The sequence below is a fragment of the Ursus americanus genome, chromosome 10 (assembly GCF_024610735.1).
Source record: "Ursus americanus isolate L20-20 chromosome 10, mUrsAme1.1.p, whole genome shotgun sequence".
Taxonomy (NCBI): domain Eukaryota; kingdom Metazoa; phylum Chordata; class Mammalia; order Carnivora; family Ursidae; genus Ursus; species Ursus americanus.
Window position 1 is genome coordinate 69,538,471 of NC_142136.1, and position 20,591 is coordinate 69,559,061.

General features: G+C 47.2%; 1 protein-coding gene across 4 annotated transcripts in view; it reads left to right on the forward strand.

Moving 5' to 3' along the window:
* SLC7A1 (solute carrier family 7 member 1) overlaps positions 1-20,591 on the forward strand; it is a 77,618-nt gene that overhangs the window by 32,055 nt on the left and 24,972 nt on the right. Inside the window, exons 2-4 of one of the 4 annotated variants that reach the window (XM_045797028.2) lie at positions 5,004-5,103; positions 11,519-11,661; positions 19,120-19,506. In XM_045797028.2, coding sequence (XP_045652984.1) covers positions 19,137-19,506 — 370 coding nt within the window. In that variant the 5' untranslated portion in view covers positions 5,004-5,103; positions 11,519-11,661; positions 19,120-19,136. The remainder of the gene's footprint in view (positions 1-5,003; positions 5,104-11,518; positions 11,662-19,119; positions 19,507-20,591) is intronic. The other 3 variants (XM_045797030.2, XM_045797031.2, XM_045797027.2) reach the window with 3 other exon arrangements.

The window sequence follows — 20,591 nt, forward strand, 5'->3', positions numbered from 1 at the left end:
AAATTGGAAGAAGAGGTAAGGTATTCACATTCTCAGGTGGACGCTGGAATCCAGTGTGTGAGTTTTCCTGGGAAACCACCGAGTAGCAGCTGTAAAGCCCATGGTGGGGAGTAAAAGACCCTTCCTTCCCACTGAGAAGCTATAAGCGAGCATGTGTTAGGTGGTCATGGAGCTGTGGAAGTCTGAAAATGTGGGTCTAATGGAAGTGTGGGGGAACGTGATCTGTAAAAGTACTGTGGTTTCTGGTACCCTCCAGATCTGCTCCTTGGGAGTGAATTATTTCAGTTAATAAGGGTCTGGTTGTTTCTGGGGAGATCTAAAATGCAGTTCGAAGACTGGGAGGCTGAAGGAGAGCAGGGATGGCTCCCGTATTCCTGTGGTCCTCTTCGCGGGGTGCAGGTGCAGGCGCTGGGACGTTCCATGCTTGATGCAGTCCCTACAGTGCCCGCATGGCAGGCTGCAGGCTCCTCCCGGAGCAGGGGTGAAAGTCTGAGAGTCTCTGAGCACAGGGCTGGATATCTGGTGATGCTGCAGGCCTGCCCTACTGGTTCTGGGGACGTTGCAGGCCCCTCTCTGTACTTCAGGCTTTCATTCCATCCTCCACCTTTCCCTTGAACAGAAAACTGATGTCCATTTAACCACTTGGCAGCCTCTTAGCCTTTGCTCCCTTTTAACCAACAAAAGTCTTAGGCTGAAATTTGAAAACTATTCATGCCAAAGAAAAGAATTAACCAGGATTTGCTTTTTTAAACTACAGATGCTCCCCTGCCAGGATTCTGACATGCTCCATGTCCCCTTGGGAACTGGCTTGGCCCTTCCATAGGTGCTTGGCTGTCCTAAAGGAGCTCTCTCCTTGCCAGAGATCTTGGTTGGAGTCAGTAGACCTGACAGAATCCCCTAGCCGCCTTGAGCTGTGCTCCCTGTAGCTTCGTTCCTTCCCGTAACCCTAGCATCTGCCCTTCTTGTGGGATGGAGCACATACTCGTGTCGTTGGGGCTCATCCTGTATCTGATAATCTCGTGGAACTGCTTAGGAGATCAGAAGTGTTTGTGCTTCCTCCAGTTCATATTTCATCCATCCTTATTTTTCAAAGAGGTGTTTCCAGTCATAGAACATAAACTCCCAAAAGTCAGGGATTTGGGCCCAATCAGGTCACTGCTGCATCTCTGGTTTCTAGAACCATATCTGGCACCCAAAATGTTTATGGAATGAAGAACAGAATAAAAACACACTCACAGGCAAAGCAGCTGTTGGAGTTGCCAAAAAGTTGGGCATTAATGTTTAATAAATGGCAAAACATTTTTAACGCTTCATCAATGTACCTAATGAAAAGATCTGATTCCTTCTGGTGTCTAAACTGTTCAGTGGAAATACGTTTGCTGCTGTCTCCATGTTATTTTGCGTACATACTCCCTGTCCGGGTGCCTGGTGCTCCCCCATGCACAGAGCCCACGGCATCTCGACCGCACCTTTACAGCACGGCTCGTCCGGGGTGCTGATGAAATGCTGCTTGCCGTATTTATGAAATACATGAAATCGAATCCTTAAAGTATGTAGCATTCTCATTACTCTGTTTTTTAAAAAGTGAGTTGTCAAATCTGTAGAAATAGAATAAATCGGCTAGAACATTCTTGGATTAAAGAAAAGCAGTACTAATGAATGTATTTACTATGCATTCCAGTCCCATTAATCCTGATGAGTTCAGCCTGGATTAATGTATGGCATGCTTTTCTTCAGGACTTCTGAGTTGGGCATTAACTGCTTGTGTACCGTGACAGGAAAATGTGAGCAGAGTAAGCTGCTTCATGGTGCCCAAAGAAGAAGGAGAGCAGCTTCTGTGACGTGAGCTTGTGTCCAGCTCGGCCCTGTTCACGTGACTGGGCAGTGGTTCTCAAACTGCTTGGTCTCCCCCCTCATGCTCTGTAATCACAGGCTATTAAGGACTCGGGGGAGCTTTGCTTATGTGGGTTGCATCTATCAATGTTTATCAAATTACAGATTAGAATTTAGAACAACTTCAAATATTTATGTACTAATCCATCTAAAAATAACAACCATAAGTCATTTTATGTTAACATATATATGGAAAATAACTAGTTTCTAAAACAACAAAAAAATTAATGAGTAGCATCATTTTACATATTTACAAATCTTTTTAATGTTCAGCTTAATAGAAGGCAACTTGATTCTTATGCCTGATTATGCATCAGTTGGTTTTGATATGTTCTTTTAGTTGAAATATATAAAGAAAATATGGCCTCAGATAGGTACTTGGAAAAGGAAGAGTACTTCAGTAGCCCTTTAGGATAATTATGGGTATTCTTTTTTAATACTGCACAAAAACTTGAAAGGAGATAGTTTATTCCACAGTGGAATCTGAAACCATATTGACAGGCTTTTTGTACTTGAAAATGGGTCTGTTTTGTACTTTTTAAAAATTCCATTTTGTACTTTGAATAATCATTTGGCCATGTATGATTCTATCTCAGTGAGTTACTGTCTTACTGAATTACACACATCTTCCAAATGTTGACAGATTTTATCATGTAATCGTTTTCTAAAAATCACATTTGTTAATATCACCACCAGTGTCATCAGAAAACTCTTTTAAGTTTTGGGAAACTTTCAAGTTCTGGGTGACAGATGCAAGTTTTCCAAAATTCTAAGCTTTTTGTTTGTTTGTTTGAAAGCTCAAATTTATCATTGGCAACAAACATTATCAGTTGTTTTTCTTCTAGATTCTGCTCCTTTTATTCCAGAGTTTTCTTCCTAAGATAGAGATCCGATCATGGCTCTTGGCTGTCTCTCCCTTCCCCAAAGAACAAAGTGTAGTTTTCTTGGCTTGGCCACAAGGACTGGGATGACTTTGCCCCCATCTCCCAGCACTTTGACAGTTTCCAGCCTTGTTTCCAGCCTCTACGGTTTTTGTTTTTGTTTTTTCATTGGCTTAAAACCACACACATTTATTGTCTTACAGTTCTGGATGGAGGTCACAAGTCCGAAAGAGGTTTCACCAGGCTCAAGTCAGGGTATTGGCAGGGATGTGCTCCATTCTTAAGACTCTTGAGAGAGAATCTGGTTCCTTGTCCTTTCCAACTTCTGGAGGCTGCCTGCCTTCCTTGGCTCCTGGTCCCCTGACATATTCAAAGCCAGTAATGACTGATGGGGTCTCTCTCATATCGCATCCCTCTGACACGGACTCTCCTGCTTCCTCTTCCAGCTTGTAGGGACCCTTGTTGATTCCATCAGACTCGCCACAGGAAAATCTTCCTATCTCAAGGTCAGCTGATTAGCATCTTTATTCCTTTTGCAACCTTAATCTTCCTTGCCATGTAACCTAACATATTCACAAGTTCCTGAAATTGGGATTTGGACGTTTAGGGGGGTCAGTATGGTTCTGGCTGTCACATTCAAGCCCCTCCATTTTCACATTCAGTCCCTACTTTGTATATATTGGCTAGACTCATCCTTTATTCACTTCATTGCATAAGCCTTTTCTCAAGTCTCCAGGTAGAGCCAACTCCTTCTCTTCTGTGGAGACAGACTCGCATAGTGGCAAGAGCCACACCACCTTAGTGCTCTTGTCACGGTAATGCATCTGTATGTCAGTCTCCCCTGTTGGACTGTGGCCCTCTCAGTGCCCTTGGGGTGCTTGGCACATGATACAGAACAAGCAATATGTTGTTAATTTTGGACATTTGGTTCTGGGCTGTGTTTAAGATGCTATTGAATGAATGTTCAGTTTCTTTGGTGTGATAATGGCATTACAGTTCCGTAGGAAGAGTGTCGTTCTTAGGAGTTACCAAAATACTTAGGGGTCAAGTGCCATGATAGCTATTACAGCTCACTCAAATGGCTTGTGAGAACAGTTCCTATAAAGATAAAGCAGATATGGCAGATGTTAAATATTGGTGAATATAGATGAAGACCACGTAAATGTTCGTTTAACTTTTCTGTAGGTTTGGACGTTTTCAAAATAGAAAGTGGAAAAGAATGCAGTGCTGGTGTAGAGTGAACGTGCGGGTCGGGATGGGGTCGGGTTTCAGTTGCGGGAAGTCTGGTCCGCTGCTCCTGACGTTCGGAAACTCCGTGCTGGTTAGCATCTTCACGAGCCTCTGTGGCATGATGAGAATCCTCTCTGGGTTCACATTAGTGCAGATCAGATTCAGGAGGCTTAATTAGACCTCTCCAGCTCCTGGATGGGCATGTGAGCATATGCAAAGGCGAAACGGTAAGATGGAGGAAACAAAGGACTTTATATGTTGCTCCTTCAGAAGCTTCTTCCCAGGACGCCCTCCGCGAAGGTGACTGTTCCTGCTTTCAGACAGTGATGACTGCAGTCACTCGATCCCATTCCTTCTGGGACTGCAGACCACTCCACCAGGCTCGTCACAAGAGCGCACATCCTATATTTAGAGACCCCAGCCCATCCTGGTGTCGACAAGGCAGGGATATACTTGGACCCATCTGGCAGCTGGTCCAGGAGAGTCCGTTGCAGAATGACCATTCACAGATGGTGTCCAACTAGTTCTCAAAGGACCCAGCTAAGGCTTTCTGCCTCTGCTGGTCTCAGTTCTCAATGCCATTGTCATAGGGGGAGTCACTCCCCTCATGGCTCCTAGCAGGGGCCTCAGGGCTTTTTACTCACCTCCGTCTGTGTCCTAGATCTGTGGAAGCGGCCTGTCTGGGTGACGCTTTGATACCATTCTTGTTGAGATAGGATCATCATTGATGGAGGTAACGTGGGAGGATCACTGGCTTGAAGGCCACCTTGGCCAGTTTCCTGTCTTGTTCCCTGCCCAGTGGTGCTTTGCTGCATGCCTGCTCAGTCCCCACGGCGGGACCCTCGCCCTCCCAGCCACTCACGCCATTTGTCTTCAGAAGGTGGGGTGTCCTTCCTGACGCTGAGCAGGATGGAGTCATCCCTCCCTGTCGGCAGCCACCTGTGTGGAGGTTCTGGGAACCAAATGGATGGGGTCTCATGTTTCTTCTTTGCTTTCCAGGAGCTAGAAGACCTCATCTCATCCCTCCTGAGACATCTTTGCTCCAGGACCCAGGTGATCCTCAGGTGACGAGGTGACGAGTTCCCACGTCCTATTCCAGGTACAGTCTGCCCACCTGCACCCAAGCAGGATGGTCTCTTGGGTGCTAGAATGTGTTGTCCGTTTAGTCCTTCTATTGGCTGTTGACTTTATAGGTTAACGAACAACGACACCTTACATCATCGTCTTTTAAAGCTTGTAACTACTCTGCCTTTTCAGAGCCGTCTAGCACTTCAAGCCCATTAACTCAACAGAAGACAGGTGTGCCTCTTCACGTTCGTGGTTTTATTGAATTTTACATGAATTTACTGAATTGCTGCATTTCCTTCGAACAGAACTCAGAATACCCCACAGATGGCAAGGCTTGCGAACAGAGGCCACCAGAGAAGATCTGCCGAAGCCTCGCCCGCACTCCCAGGGTAGATGCCGGGATGCGGCGTGGTGTGCAGCCCTCGGCGGACCCGCTCTGGGCCTGTCCCTGGCCTGTCCATGCTGGTGTGCAGTGCGCTGCAGTTCGGCCTTTGACTCTTGGAGCCTTTGCGCGTCTCAAGGTCAAGGGCTGGCCCCAGTTTCCTTCCTGTTCTCAAGCTTTTCCTCTTGCTCCTATCCCCTCATTCCTCGGCTTTTCCCTCTTTTACTTCGGGACTCTCCTGTAGCTTGTTCTTGGGTTCGGGTGCTGTACTGATCTGCTATATAGGTCAGTGTGTTCCAGAGTCCTGAGGGGGCCAAGGAGCCAGGCAGGGAGGGCAGAGGAACGTCAGGGCTAGCCAGTGGGGCACTGTGTAGTTGTGATTTGGGAAAGAAGGGTTCTAGTATTAAAATACTGGAAAGCTATTTCTCCAGTTTTTTTTTTTTTTTTTGATTAAAGTAACAGGTTCCGAGTATGTACTTCATTGTGATTGTCACTATTTTACGCATTAAAAAAAATGGAGGTAAAGTTTTTTCAGACGTGCGTGTTTATAAAAGTACCTCACCTACACGTTTCTCTCTCTGTCTCACATTTTTACAGTCCTTTGGGGCCGTTCAGATTCTTAATTCCAAATATAGCTCTATTAAGAATGCACCTATAATCAGGGTCATCCTTCATCAGAGGGACTTTGTGGGGGATGTGGCCTGTAACCTTTGCCACAGGGAAGCATCTTTGAGCAGGCGGCCTTGAAATAAGGAGGGGACGGGCTCCCCATGGCTCCTACTTCATAGGGAGGCTCCCCCCTTGTTCATGTTGCAACCTTGTCAGTGTCAGAAACAAAGGTGCAGGGTTACCAAGTGTGCTCTCCCCAAGACAGTAAAACTGGAGCCTTGCTGGTAGGGACGTGGGAGGCTATCCCGGGTAGTGCCAGAAGCCATTGTGGACCCCAGATGGCCTTTCCTTTCCTTCTCCTTTCAGGGCTTATTTAGTAAAAGTGCTTAGAGTGGGTTCCTTCTGCATTCTTCCTCCTCTTCCTGCGGTAGTCAGATGAGTCTCTGCTGTCTTAACAGACTATTTTAGCACCTCTTCCTGTTACCTAATACTGGGGCTTGGCGCGCCGGTGGGGGGCGGCGGCGCTGAGTGTTCACCCCCGAGTGAGAGGTCTCCGTCAGATCAGATTTCTCGGATCAGGACGCTGTGACAGAATGCGTGGGAAGCCAGGCGTGGTTCTTCGGCCCTCCGGCATGTGTCATGAACTGCACCTAAATCAGGGGAATTCACAACCTACTGGAAACCACCACGAGGTCTCCCCTTGAGTGAAGAGATTCGTTCAGGCCCGGCGCCCCATGGTGACAGAGGTGGTGCGCCCCCTGGAGGCTTTTTGGTCTCCGGCACGCTTGTTTGTGCTCTTTGGTTTATCATACTGTCTTCCTAACCAGGGGGCAGGCGGCTTGGTTCCCTTCCCTGCGGTTTCATCAGCACCTGGAAGGGCGGGGAGGCATGGAGTAGACGCCGAATGGGCAGGTGGTTGCCCTCGTCTTCCTTCCCAGACTGTGTGCACGCTGAGCGCAGAGACTGCATTGCTTATCTTTGTAGCTCCTGTAAATCCCAGGACAGTGGCACAGGGCAGACACGCAATTCTGTGAAAAATGAAATAATAGTCATTTTAGGCATGCCGTTCTTCCAGAGGAGGAAATTGCTTTCAGATCATTCAGACTTAACCAAGAAAAAATAGTTTCAAGTCAAGAAAAGGGTAACTCCACCTTTAACACAGAGAAAGTTAAAAAAATGTTGGGCTCTGGTTTTTAGCCCCATGAAGGTTTAAAGAGAGAATGAATGCAGACTCACTCACTGTCTCCTGGCTGTTTGGACCATGGAGGAGTGCTCTGTCACTGCGTAACAACTCACCACAGACCCAGACGCCTAAAACAACACACAGCTATTGTCTCATTGTTCCTGTGGTCAGAAGTCAGAGCGCCGCTTGGCCCACAAGCTGTAGGCAAGGTGTTGACTAGGGTTTGGTTTTCATCTGGAGGCATGGCTCGGGTAGAATATGCTTCTAAGCTCCCTCGGGTTGTTGGGCAGATCCATTTCCTCATGGTTGTAGGACCCCAGGCCCCGGCCTCTTGATGGCTACATTCATTGTGATGTGGGTTTTCCCAGCGTGGCTGCTTGGTTCATTAAGCTGGCAAGGAGAGGCTGCTAGCAGGATGGAGCCAGATGTAATGTCACATAATCTCGAAATGACGTCAGCACCATTGCCATGTTCTGTTGACTGGAAGCAAGCCCCCGTTCCCACACACACTCAGGGAAACACCAGGAGTGGATCAAGGGGGCACCTTAGAGACCGCCCACCGCAGATCGCCTTTCCTTGCTCCTTGGAAAGTGGATGCCATCTGCTATCCATTTTTGTGGAAAATTGTTTTGCTCCTTTGTTTTTTCCAAAATAATCCATGATTTTCAATCTTCTAAAGGAGCACAACTCTACAGGGGCCATTCGTTTTTCTACCCAATTTGGATGTGCTCCGTGCCTTCCTGACCCTGCTGGGTGCTAGGTGCCCCAGAGTGCTCACTCCACAGCAGGAATGTCGGGTTGAGGTGCTGTTTGTGAGCTGCTCTAGAACCCGGCTGCAGCTTCGTCCCAGTGTTCGTACAGGCAAATGTGGTCCTGAGTCTCAAGTGACTGACTTGCCTGTGAACTTTTAGAAGGCAAGATGCCCTCCCAGTAGTTTTTCCTGTGGCGGTGGGTATGTAGAGAGCATTATTTGGGGCCTATGTTGTGAGGCCTATGGTTGGCTTTTAAAATTTCCTTAAAAACAACAGAAGTTCTGTGCTGTTCTTCTCTGAAGATGTGGAGCCTGCTTGTCATAAAGCAGTAACCAAAGAAGGGAGAATTTCGGTGAACGGCAGTGTGGATAATTGACTGTTATATCGAGAGGCTCTGAGGTCACATTCAGGTAGCATTCTTTAGGGGACCGCATGGTTACAGGGTTGCACTGGAGCCTTCCATAAAACATAGCGGGTGGCACTGTCTGTGACATAGGACACATCGGGGGTCCGTCCTGCCCGCTAAAAGAGCTCTTGCACACCGAATGCTGCTGTCTTGTCCAGCTCAAGGAGCGACACTTGTCCGACTTCGTGGGCTTCTTCGTCCACCTGACGTCAGCCTGACCCTCTGGCCATCCTCCACCAGACTTTGGTGGTTCGCAGTGCACGGACCCCTGTGGAACTGGCCATTTGCTTCCGGGGCCTCAGAGTCGTTTCTGGCCCAGAGAAGCATGTTCTCTGCTGTAATAGAGACCGTGCTGGCCCACGTACAAGTATATTACGTAAGGTAGAGGAGTACAGCAGGAAGTTGTTGGACTTCAGCAGGAAAGGTGGCCAACCACACAAGGAGGCCATGACATTTCTTTCTTAACGTGCTTTTCTTTTTGGGATGAGAGCTTGAGATTTTGGCTACCAGTAAAGTATCATTACAGGAAGGCTGACCATAAAATGCGGCATTTCCTGCTGAGGGATTATTTGTGCATGACATATACCACATAGATAATTCCCATGGTAACTGTGCGTGTGTGGAGTCTGTGTATCTCCGGGCTCTTTGAGGAGAGGAGAAAGCCCAGATGCGGAGCAAATGGCAAGTAAATGTGAAAGATTAGAGCCTTTGCTTGCACAAAAGTGCTTTATTAGTTGGATTAAAATACTGCGCTCAAAGGCAAACATAATTGATTTGCTCCCCAAAGAAAGAAGGCTGAGCCACAGCAGTCAGCTGTCCCGGTGCGGTTTCCTCCTCCAGTCTGTCCTTCACGATAAGACCAGATCAATCCTCCCAAGGTAGTGTTTCTGTGATGGCCTTCCTTCGCTGAAAAATTTCACGTCTGAGCGTAAATCCCTCAGCTGGCCATTCAAGACTCTTGTAAATGGACCGTCCCACGCCGCCCTCCTGGTCCACCACGCTCACCCCTCTGCACCCGTGGTCTGACGTGTGTCCCGGGCAGTTCAGCAGGCCTGTGCCTTCCCTCCCTGGTCACCTCAGTGGTGACAGGTGAACCACAGGGCGCACTCGTGTCCCTCATGGGTACCCCAAACATGCACAGAAACACGCATGCCTACAGGTGTCTCTCTTTTAGCCACTACCAGCTTCTGAAGAACCTCCAAATCACTTTTTTTTTTCCTTAAATTTCTTCTTTGGAACCCATGTTACCTTTTCTGGTTTCAGTCTATTTCCCGAAATGTGATAGAAACTTAGGCTCAGAGAATGTGTAGGAATAAGGCTGGTAAGATGTACGACCAGGTCTGCCTATGACAAATCCTTTACTCCTGACTGTTTTTCTAGGTTAAAAAAAATAGCTGAATGTTTACAATTTCATATGGTTCAAACTAATCCTGCATAAAAGGCTATTTAGTATGTGTCCATGGCTTATAGCAGTGGGGGGCTATTCTGCTCCCAGAGGTAGGGGTTGATAAAGGTTGTGGAAGAATTTCTTTATTTTCTGGGTCAGCCCTGAGTGAATTCCTTTCTTTTCACATTCACTTTTGGAAATTTCTAAATGTGCACAAATGTGGGAGAAAGCACGATGAAATCCCGTGTACTCAGTTATCCACATCTCCCAGATAGACTCTTGACATGGATTTAACTTGTTTTTGGACCCTTATGCCTTCCTTTTTTTCCACTTATTTGTCTGTTGATTTTGTTAGAATATTTCCTTCCTCTTAACTCAGAAGCAGTCCTCATTCATAGAAAAAATCGTCATAATGCAGAAAATAAAAAATGTCCGTAATCACTTGTTCGGCGACAACTACTTTGATTTCCCTTCCACACCATTCTTTATATAAACACGTATTCGGTATGTTATTATTATTTCCCAGGGATGCTATTTCATGGTGTTTTTATCAGGGTTGTAGTATCTCCAGCATAATGTCTAATCCATCTGCTTTGGCCCGCTCTTTCTTCCACATACTTTTCTAAGCCTTGCTGTCTGTATGGTTTCCGGAACTCTCCCTGAAGCCTTGGTTGGGCTGCAACCCAAGCTACCCACCTTTCCTCTGTTCCAAATAAAGCTCCTATTGCCTTAAAGCTGGTGGGTCGTGGCCAGCAGCTGGAGGGAAGTGGGTGGATTATGTTAATTTACACCACCCTGTGAATAACTAATTGACTTAATTTTTACAGAGGAATTGTCATTCAAGAAGAGGGTGTCACTTAGCCCTTGTGCATCTTTTATTTGTAGGACCAGGTGACCCATTAAGAATTGTTGGCAGCAAGGAGAATACGTTTGGTCAAAGTGGAGTCCATTTGGCACCTTGCATGGAGTAGGGTGTCTGGAATCTGAAGACCTAGGTTCAGATCCTGGCTCCACCAGGACATACATATATATATAACCTGCCGTCTAAACTCCACTCTTATTCTCCTGAGAGGAGTAACAATTGTGATTATCAGTGGCTGAGGGGGATTAAACGCACTTGTGTGTGTTTCTGTCGAGGAGCTAGTGTAGAATGTTGGTTGTTTCCAGCAGACCCCAGCCCTCTGTGAGTCTGTTTTCCAGCTCGATTCAGGGAGCTGGACCTGATTTTTCACAGCTTCTTTGTCTACTTTGGAGCCAGTGCATTTTCTAGAAATTCCAGGTTTTTTCACACAGTTGCTTGTGACCGTGGGAAGACAGGGAAGCATGGAAATTTGCTGGAGCTTGGGGTCTAGATCTGTGAACTGCCTGGGTTTGTTGAGTGCATTAGTAAATGTAAAAATAATTGGTCTATGAGTGTGTAGTGAAAGATCAGTTTTGTGTGGAATCCTCTGCTTTGCTCCAGGTCCAGATGCCAGTTCTTGTGCTTTTTGAAAGAAGATGGTTCTGGAAGGAGCCACAGAAAACTCTGTCTTTCAGGATACCCTAGAGGCCTAGAGAATTAAAAAAGCAATGTTGTGGTAGTTAAGTCTGAATTCTAATCTTAGGGGAACTTTATTTAAGACATTTCTTTTCTGTTTGGGAGCCAAATATATAACAGTGTTTAAGACCCAAATGAAGTGCTTAACAGTTCATATAAAGCTGACTTTATGAAATCTCCCACTCCTTAGGACCAGGCTCCTGTTTGGTTCTGGTTAATCAACATTGTACTAGAGAGGCAGTGGCAGATCTCCCCCTGGACCTGCCCACAGAATTTGTAGATCACTCGGCTTCAGATTCCAGATACAGAACGTTTTCGTTACCTACTGCACAAGTAAGTATGATTAAAGGCATGTGTCAAAGGAGCTCTGAGCTCCTGATAGAATATATGTTTTTGTTGTAACGCATTTCTATACACGGGGCCAGGGCATCTGTCCTGATAAAGCACAGCCTTCCCGGTGATGGAAATGCCATCCAGAGACAGAACTACTGTCTAATCACATCCTGTTGGCTTAAGGAGGAGCATTTCTAGATTGTATCTGGGTATCTGGTTTTTGTGAAAACGTGCTTAGTAGTTCTTCCCCTGGCTTCTTATTTTTTATATCATTCTTCAGTTTGAGTAAACAATATTGAAAAGATTTGAGGATAGCTCGGTAGTAGACAGCAGTATCTGTGGCAAAGCCTCAGTTAAAGACAGCCCTCGTGACGGGAGCCCTTCGCTGATGGGGATCGCCTGCCTTCTGCTACCGGGAGGCAGAGGCAACTGACAAACAGATTGCACATTGAGATTTTGAAAAAGAAGTTAGTGCCTACTGGTGTGGCACTAATAGCAGCTCTTTGCATTGGAAGAGTAGCGAATTTGGCTTTTCAGCGTGTTTCCTAATGCATTATCTCATTTGACCCTCACATGTACCCTGCAATGTTGGGACAGCAGTACTCTCTCGTCTTTAGATGTGGAAACTGAGAACCCAAACACTGACTTAAAGATAATGAATTTGGACCTTACAAAACCCTAGGTACTCAAGCTGTCCTACTGTGGAGCGGGGAAGCTGTCCCTCAGATAGGGCGAGGTGAGAGGTGGGGATAGAGCACACCCCATGACAGAAGGTATCTGTGAGGAAAATGGGAACTGTTTCGAGGCTTCGTAGACAATACTCTGTTGCTTATGTTGGATTTTAACTCAACTGACAAGTTTTTACATTTATATTCATTTAGAGAAACGTACTCTTTGGTAACTCAGACCATTAACTGCTCAGCTAACAAAATTTCCTTTGATAGAGAGATCCTCGTAAGTTGTTGATGGCAATGGTGGTGATTACCTAAGATGGAGATCTGTTTCCTCTCAGCTTCCTAAATTTAAGTCAGCTGGTTGACGCCAGGTGTCTGCTGTGGGTGCTGTGTGTGATACGGTCCTGTGCCTCCTGTGTGCTGGGGACAGAGGAGGGTTCGGATGCCGCTGTCCTGGGGAGACACATGGAGACCCTCCCCTCCGCCAGTCAGTGCTGCTGCCTGTCCATGCTTCCCTCCTGTATAAGCTGTCCACACCCTCTGTGCCTATTCTCCAAACCCGTAGATCCCGCTTCAGAGGACGGTGCAAGGCTTTGGGGCAGAAAGATTTGGGTTCGAGCCCCGACTCCATCTTTCACTGGCTACATGCTCTTGGGCAAGTTACCTGGGAGAAAGTCACAGAAATTACTTGGTCTGTGGTGGGCTGGGCATCATTCATTTAAAAAATTTTCCCATGTGATTCTCTTGCACACCCAGGGATGAGAATGAGTTATAGTAATGCTGGGTTTCCTTATTTCTGGAATGCAGAGTATTGCCAGATAGATAAGGTGGTGTGAAGAGTAAATGAAATAATTTATCTAAGGGAGCTTTCATTTGGCTGATGTCCCAAAATGTTAGTTGTTATTAATTATTACTATTGTTTTCTGCTTTAAAAAGTTAACACATCTCATTACACATATTATAACAAATATAGAAAAGAAGAAAACCACCGGTAATCTGAAGGATAATCTCAGTGTTTTGGTACTTTACACACCCCTCCCCTTCACCTACATGCTCATGAGGGTAATGAAATGGGCTTTTTTTACTTGATATTTTCCCAGGACATTAAAGCTGTTGAAAACACTTTTCTGCCTGTGTACCATTTCGGCAACAGATTTGCACATGGCAGGTATCGTCCTGGTTCTTTGATGAGTATGGCATTGTCTGCTCTCAGCCGTGTGGGTGATGTGCTTGGGGCTCTGCGAGGGTGAGCTTGTGGAGTGGTGGCACCACTCACAGCCACCATGGGGCCTCGTTCTCTGCGCCTTAGTGCTTCTTGCCTGGCTGAGAGGCCCTTGCCGTGCTCACGGTCAGTATCTACATTCCTGTTTGCCTTGCTCTTTGCCATTTCTGCTCTGGAAGCTCTCTGAGTAGTTTGTTGTTCCCTGGCTGACTTCTCAACCTGTGCCTGGAAGCTGTCCTGCCCTGGTGGGCATGCACCTGAGGTGGGTCTCCTGGCCTCCTCCTGGGCCTGTCCCGCTGTGGCTTGGAGGTCAAGACCGAGACAGAACCTCTACTTTCTAGCCTCCTCTTGCCTCTATCCAGCAGCTCTGCTCTGCTGTGCAGGCTTAGAGCTTATGGCCATGTGTCAGGCTGTACACAGTGCTGTTGATGGGACCTCAGAGGCTTCTGGCAGCTTTCTGCATTTAGCCCTGTGGAATCAGTAGAAGGAGGCAGGCCATGGGTGGCAGGGCTCCTGAGGCTTTTTCTGATATGGCCAGAGTGTTAAAGTCACCGAGGTCTGGAGGACGGGTGGACACTGTGAGGTTCAGTGATCACACTGGATTTTGTGCCTGCCCACGCCAGTGAAAAGCCACATTAGTTGTGGCTTCTGATAGGAAAGCATAAGGCATCTTTATAACTGAAGCTTCCAATGGAAGCAAGGAAACCCACAGGTGGACTTAATGGACTTTATGCCTCTATCCTTGCTTGATGAAATCACGCCTCTTTTCCCCACGAAAGGACAGGTGTCCCACACTCGTTAAAGGTTTGCATTATGCCACTTTGCTACTACAAAGACCTACCTGTTTTTTATTAACGGAAAGAAATTGGAAGATTTTTGCTTTTATAAAAAAAGGCAAAAAGCGAAAACGGCATTCAGCATTTGTCTTGCAGAGAGCTGTTACAGAGGCTGCTCAAATCCGGAGTGCCCAGAGCCACGCTCCTTCCCCAGGGACTGTCTCAGCATCTCAGCGTCAAGCCACCAGAGCTTTGAACTGTGTCTGTGAGCATCTCTGCTTTATCTCAATTTACTTGCTGTATCCGTTAGCAAGATGTGTCCTAAGGTGTCAGAAAAGCCTAATAAGGGTGATTTTTTTGGGTCTGGGGACGCTCAACAAATTTTCCATAAAAATTAGTGGTTGTTTCTTTGCTTTACACCATTTCACTTGTGAACACTCTACTTTCAGATAGCGGGGGGATGCCCGAAGCGGCTTTTGACATGGACAGCCAGACCTTCTCCTTGGGAGCTCCATTACCCAGTGGGCCCAGCTTCTAGCGCCGTTGTGTGTGCTTACCTCTTTCCACCCGACACTCTGCTTCCTGGGGTGGGACTGTGGGTTTATGCATTTCCATAAACCCTGGCCGTGTCGAGCACAGGGCATCAAAAGAGGGGTGAGATCAATGAGCTTTCGTGGAACTTAGTGTAGGCGTTGATCATCGTGCCGATTCCTCCCCACAAGAAAGGATAACCTAAATTTGGGGTAATGCTTTCAAAACCATTGTGGCAACTTCCTGCATAAACCCCAGTAGCAAGAAGTCCGTAACTTTTGCGGGAATTTGAACAGTTCGATTAGTTCTACACGGACGAGTATTCTTTCGTCTCCCTGTTGGTTGAATGGCCAACTTTGGGGGTTTTGGCATGAACAGAAGTGGTGGCATAATGTATACAAAATCCCGAGAGTTGATGCCACTTGGAGAATATAGTTTTACGCTACTTCTAAGGAGATGGAAATGATATTTCTTAAAGTTAAACCCAGGACGTGGCGAGTATCTCATTTGCAGCTACCCTGGAAAGTAGAAACTAGCTAACTGGAGACACGTGCCTTCCCTGGGCTGTCGGCTCTGGGCCTCCCAGCAGCATTTGGCTGCATCGTTGTTCCAGCATCTTCCAAAGGAATGGAGCCTGCCCTTCCCCAGATACAAGCCATACATCAGCAGTAACCAAGGGGCTAACATCATGTATGCCAACTGCACTTCAGTAATAAAAACTGCAAAAGAAAAAAAGAAAAGAAAAGTAACCAAGGTAAAAATAGTGAGAAGTTGGTCTCCTGTCAGGGTCCATTCTGTGCTCCCCCCGCAGTGGTTCACAGAGCACTTCCCCCAGGCCCCTGGGGGCGACGAAGGGGCCCAGAACGGTCCCCAGAGAAAAGAGCCAGCGTGTGCCTATTTAAAAGAAATGAACTGTGCCTGTCCAGTCACGTTTTGTACTCAGAAAAGACTTCCCTTTCCACATTATGTTTGAAAACCAATATCTGTATCTGAAGTTACAGAATCCAGTAACCTGCCCTCTTACCTCAAAGGTGGTGCTGAGCCCCCAGTGTTAGGAAGTGAGTTCTTTGAGCAGGTTTTTGGCTGGTGGGCGTGCACCCACCCGGTGCTGGCGGTACAGGGGCCTTTGCGGCATCTCGCCACAGCCCTGCACGCGCCGGGGGTCATTTTGGCCTGACGTGATCCCTGGGCTCTCGTTCGCCTTCTGTTCTAAGGAGGCTCAGCAGTGTGTTCCCGCCTATGTCTGGGCTCCAGCAGCTTTTGCTTGTGCTCCGGACAACAGCGGATATTGAGAAAGGAGTGTAAATTATGGACCAGGCCTTCACAGAGCCCAGGACAGAATGTGCCTTGTCTTTTAGAGGAAGGCCCACCTCCACCCAGCCTCCTGGGCCTGTGGGCTACTTTGTGAAGCCGAGGAAAGAAGGTGCTGTTTGATTGCACTGTCTTTGCCTTGCACTGGCTTTTATTGCTTGGGGAGGGGATGCACTTACTTTAACCAGACTATGTGTAGGAGGGGGAGGGAGCAGGTAGGGACTCTCGGAATGTCAGCTGCCTTTACCAGTCAGGTGGAAAACAGTGCCCTCACAAGGAGCTTTCCCATTCTGCTTCCCTGTAGGATTCCTGTTTACTTAAAATACTCCCCTCCCTGCCAAAAATGATGTCGAGGAGTGATTTTACAGGGATTTTGTTCTGCACATCCCCTCGCACAGCCTTTTCCGCCAAGGGTGGTGTTGGAATGTTGCGTCTTTAACTTGTTATCCAAGCCATTGTTTCCTGAAAGCTTTGTGAGGATTTACAATCTGACTTGAATAAATCCAGTTAAATCCTGTGCGGAAGAAAAGAAAAGGCAGTTCCAGGAGGAATTACACCCTGAGCTCTCTCAATAGTGCTGGGACCTTCCCCAGGCCCTGGGGCCTGGCAGGTGACCTCAGAAGCAGGCCAGTGTGTGGTCTGCTAGTCTCTGTACTTCTTTCCTTGTTCACAGCCTGCCCTCTTCTGCTCCTATCACACCCTCGTGTCTGTGGTCTTCCTGCCACACTACAGCTCCACAAATAATGTCCTCTTAATTCATTTCCTCCTCACTTCCTCCCCTCCTTACAGTGACATCATTTCCTTCCCACCTGGACTGCCAGAGCCCTGGATGAGCACTTGGGCCCCGTGCCTTCTGAGCCCCGTGACCTGGTTCGACCCTTGGCTTTCAGAGTTATTTTTCCTCATCTTTATAATGAGGAGATCAGAACACATGACTGTTATTCTTAGCTGAAAACTTTTGAGTCTTGAGAAGCTTTTTTGTGTCTTCTCTTGGCTGGTTCTTGTTCCTGTGTGACCACACAGAGGGTCCTGGCCAGGGGCTGGGGGGGGGGGGGCAGACCACACTGCAGATCGGTGGCTGAGGCCACGGGGTGTGGGCGGGCAGTCAGGTGTTCTGGATGGTTCGGTATGGACTTTGCTAGATCTGTCATTCTCCATTTAAATGATTATGTTTTCCAGTGACTTAATTGTAGGAAGGTTAGGTCAATACACGTCAATTGATGATCAAGATGAAAAAGCAATGATATTTTTTTCTACCTCAGTAGCTAAAAATCACGCTAGCTTCTCTCTGCACATGCTTTTCTTTGAAAAAAAAAATAAAGTCTTTAGCACAGTTTTAGATTTATAGAAAACTTGTAGCGATAGTACAGAGAGTTGCCGTACACTCCATGCCAGCTCCTCTATTGCTAGCGCCCTGTTAGTGTGGACGATCAGTTACCACTAATGACCCGGGACTGATACAACTAATGCCCGCACTTTATTTAGATTTCCATAGTTTTCCCCGGGGTCCCTTTTCTGTTCCAGGACCTTATCCAGGATCCCACATGACTTTCAGTCGTCCTGTCTCCTCAGGCTCCCCTTGCTTGTGACAGTGTCTCGGACTTACTTGTTCCTGAGGTCAGGTGTTGTAGAATGTTCCCCATCTGAGATTTGTCGGGTATTTTCTCATAATTAGATGGGGGTTATGGGTTTGGGGAGGAAGATCACAGAGGTCAAGTGCCCTTCTTGTCACATCCCATTATCAAATGTTTGTCATTGTTGACCGTGGCCCCCTGGTCAAGGTAGTGTTGGTTAGGTTTCTGCACTCTTTTCTGCCCCTTCCAGACTGGCCTCAATGGAAGGAAGTCATGTGGGCAGGCTACTTATGGCGGGGGAGCTCTGTTCCACGTCTGGAGGGTGGGCGCTGGCATCCTGCCCCTTCACGATGCGCTGCCCAGGCAGGGTTGGCCTGTGTGTTAGAGGACAGTGAGTGGAATGCTGGCCCGGGGTGCGGTCCGTGGTGTGCACTCATCCTGGGGCCCGCGCTCGGCTCGTTTCGGGTGACGCGGGTTGGCTGACAGAAGCCGCTCGTGATTCGTGCTCAGAAGTGGGTCCTCTAGCGCATTCCTCTAACATCTTAGTCCAGAAGAAAAGTGCTTCCTGGAGTAGTAGCAGTTACAAAAACCTTACCTCATAATAACTCAGCATCTTTTCTGCTCTCGACCTAACTCTGTGTTAACTTAAAAGTGGAAAAACCTTGGTCCTTGCCCTCGAGGGATCCCAGAAAAGTCTAAAAAAGTGTTGCCATTGCTGTTCAAGGCCTCTGGGTTTTAATAATTAAAATATGGTTGGGTTGAGGCGCCTGGGTGGCACAGTGGTTAAGCGTCTGCCTTCGGCTCAGGGCGTGATCCCGGTGTTATGGGATCGAGCCCCACATCAGGCTCTTCCGCTATGAGCCTGCTTCTTCCTCTCCCACTCCCCCTGCTTGTGTTCCCTCTCTCGCTGGCTGTCTCTATCTCTGTTAAATAAATAAATAAAAACATCTTTAAAAAAAAAATATGGTTGGGTTTGCCTGCCATAATATTATCCTTGGAATAACATCTTGTTTTTCCTGAGGAATTGCATGATTATTGAGGGCAAGAACAATGTCATTAATTTGTGTTTCTCATACTATGTAATTTCTGCCCATAGAAGGCTCTCCCTTAAGAGCTGCCATAAATGTGGAAGCTTAGAGACCTCAAAGTCAAGGTCGCTGGGGACATTGGCCTCCCGGGCATTTCTGTCCATGCTGGTGAGCCCTGAGGCAGGTGGCAGTTATAGGTGGATGTTCTGACAACCAGTTGTGGAATTCTGAATTTAAAATATTGTAGCCGTCAGTGACAGTGAAGGACATGGTGGCTGTTAGAGGAGGTTAATGGGTGGGATGAAAGGCAACATAATAAATCCTTTAATTCTTTTTCTCTAGCAGAGGTGAACAGCACGATGGGTTGCAAAGTTCTGCTCAACATCGGGCATCAGATGCTGCGGAGGAAGGTCGTGGACTGCAGCCGGGAGGAGAGCCGGCTGTCCCGCTGCTTGAACACTTTCGACCTGGTGGCCCTGGGGGTGGGCAGCACGCTGGGTGCCGGCGTGTATGTCCTGGCCGGAGCTGTGGCCCGTGAGGATGCGGGCCCCGCCATTGTCATCTCCTTTCTGATTGCCGCGCTGGCCTCGGTGCTGGCCGGCCTCTGCTACGGCGAGTTTGGTGCTCGGGTCCCCAAGACAGGCTCGGCCTACCTCTACAGCTACGTCACCGTCGGGGAGCTCTGGGCCTTCATCACTGGTTGGAACTTAATCCTCTCCTACATCATCGGTACGTCCCAGGAGGCCAGGGCCTGCCCCCTTCCCCCTCTGCTCGTCTCACCTCCGGACCGCGGGCCACGCGCTCCTTTGCTCCCAGGTGGACTGAGTCTAGCTCCTCCCTAGGGTTGGCCACCTCCCTTGACTGTTGCACGTGTTCCCTTTCCCTTTCGGGAGAGGCAGGGGCTGTCTCAGGGGTATCGCTGCTCCTTCTGGTCTGTGTCCCTGTTTTTAATGATCAGGGGCACTGGACTGTTAGTGGGGATGAGCCAGGCCAACAAGGAGGTCAGTCCTGTGAACACAAGAGACGTAGATTCAGTGAGATGTTCTTACTGCTTAAAAGGAGTGTAGTCCCTTTCGGTGTTTTCGATGACTGATTACTAGAGTAAACCTGTCACTGATAACAGAAAAATATGGGAAATACAGAAAAGCACAATGCAGAAAGTAGACATTGCCCAATCTGACAACCTAGAGAAATTAATTGTTACTCGTTCACTCATTCTTTCAACAAATATTTATTGAGCCCCTCCTCCGTGCCAGACATTATGCTAGATAGTAGGAACACAATGGAAGAAGACAATCTCTGTTCATAAGAGTTTAAAGATCTATTAAAATTTTTGTCAACTTAAACATAACATTTTTTATCCAGTATGTCTCTTTATTTAAAAAACAACATAGAGTAAACATTTCTCATGGTATTAATGGCTTTTCCATAATAATATTCCAAATGATTGCATATCATTATATAGTTTTATATACATAGCATAATTTTTTGGATGTTCTTGTGGGGTATTTAGATTGTTTCCAATTGTGTTATTATTGTTATAAACAGTTTAATGTCATTTAATGTCTTTGGGCATAGCCATGATTTTTTTCCTTTAAAATAGTCTAAGGTCAGTGGGCCTGCGTGTTTTTAAGGCCCGTGTTGCCTGCAGTCCTCCGGATGGCAGTGGGCTCCCTTCCTCACATACTTGCTGACCCTGGGCACTGGCATTAAAAACAAACAGCCAACAAACAAAAACACTTAAAATATAAAGTCTTCTTAGTTTGGTATGTGAGAAGGTCTTGTTTCTTTTGATGTTATTTGTATTTCGGTTA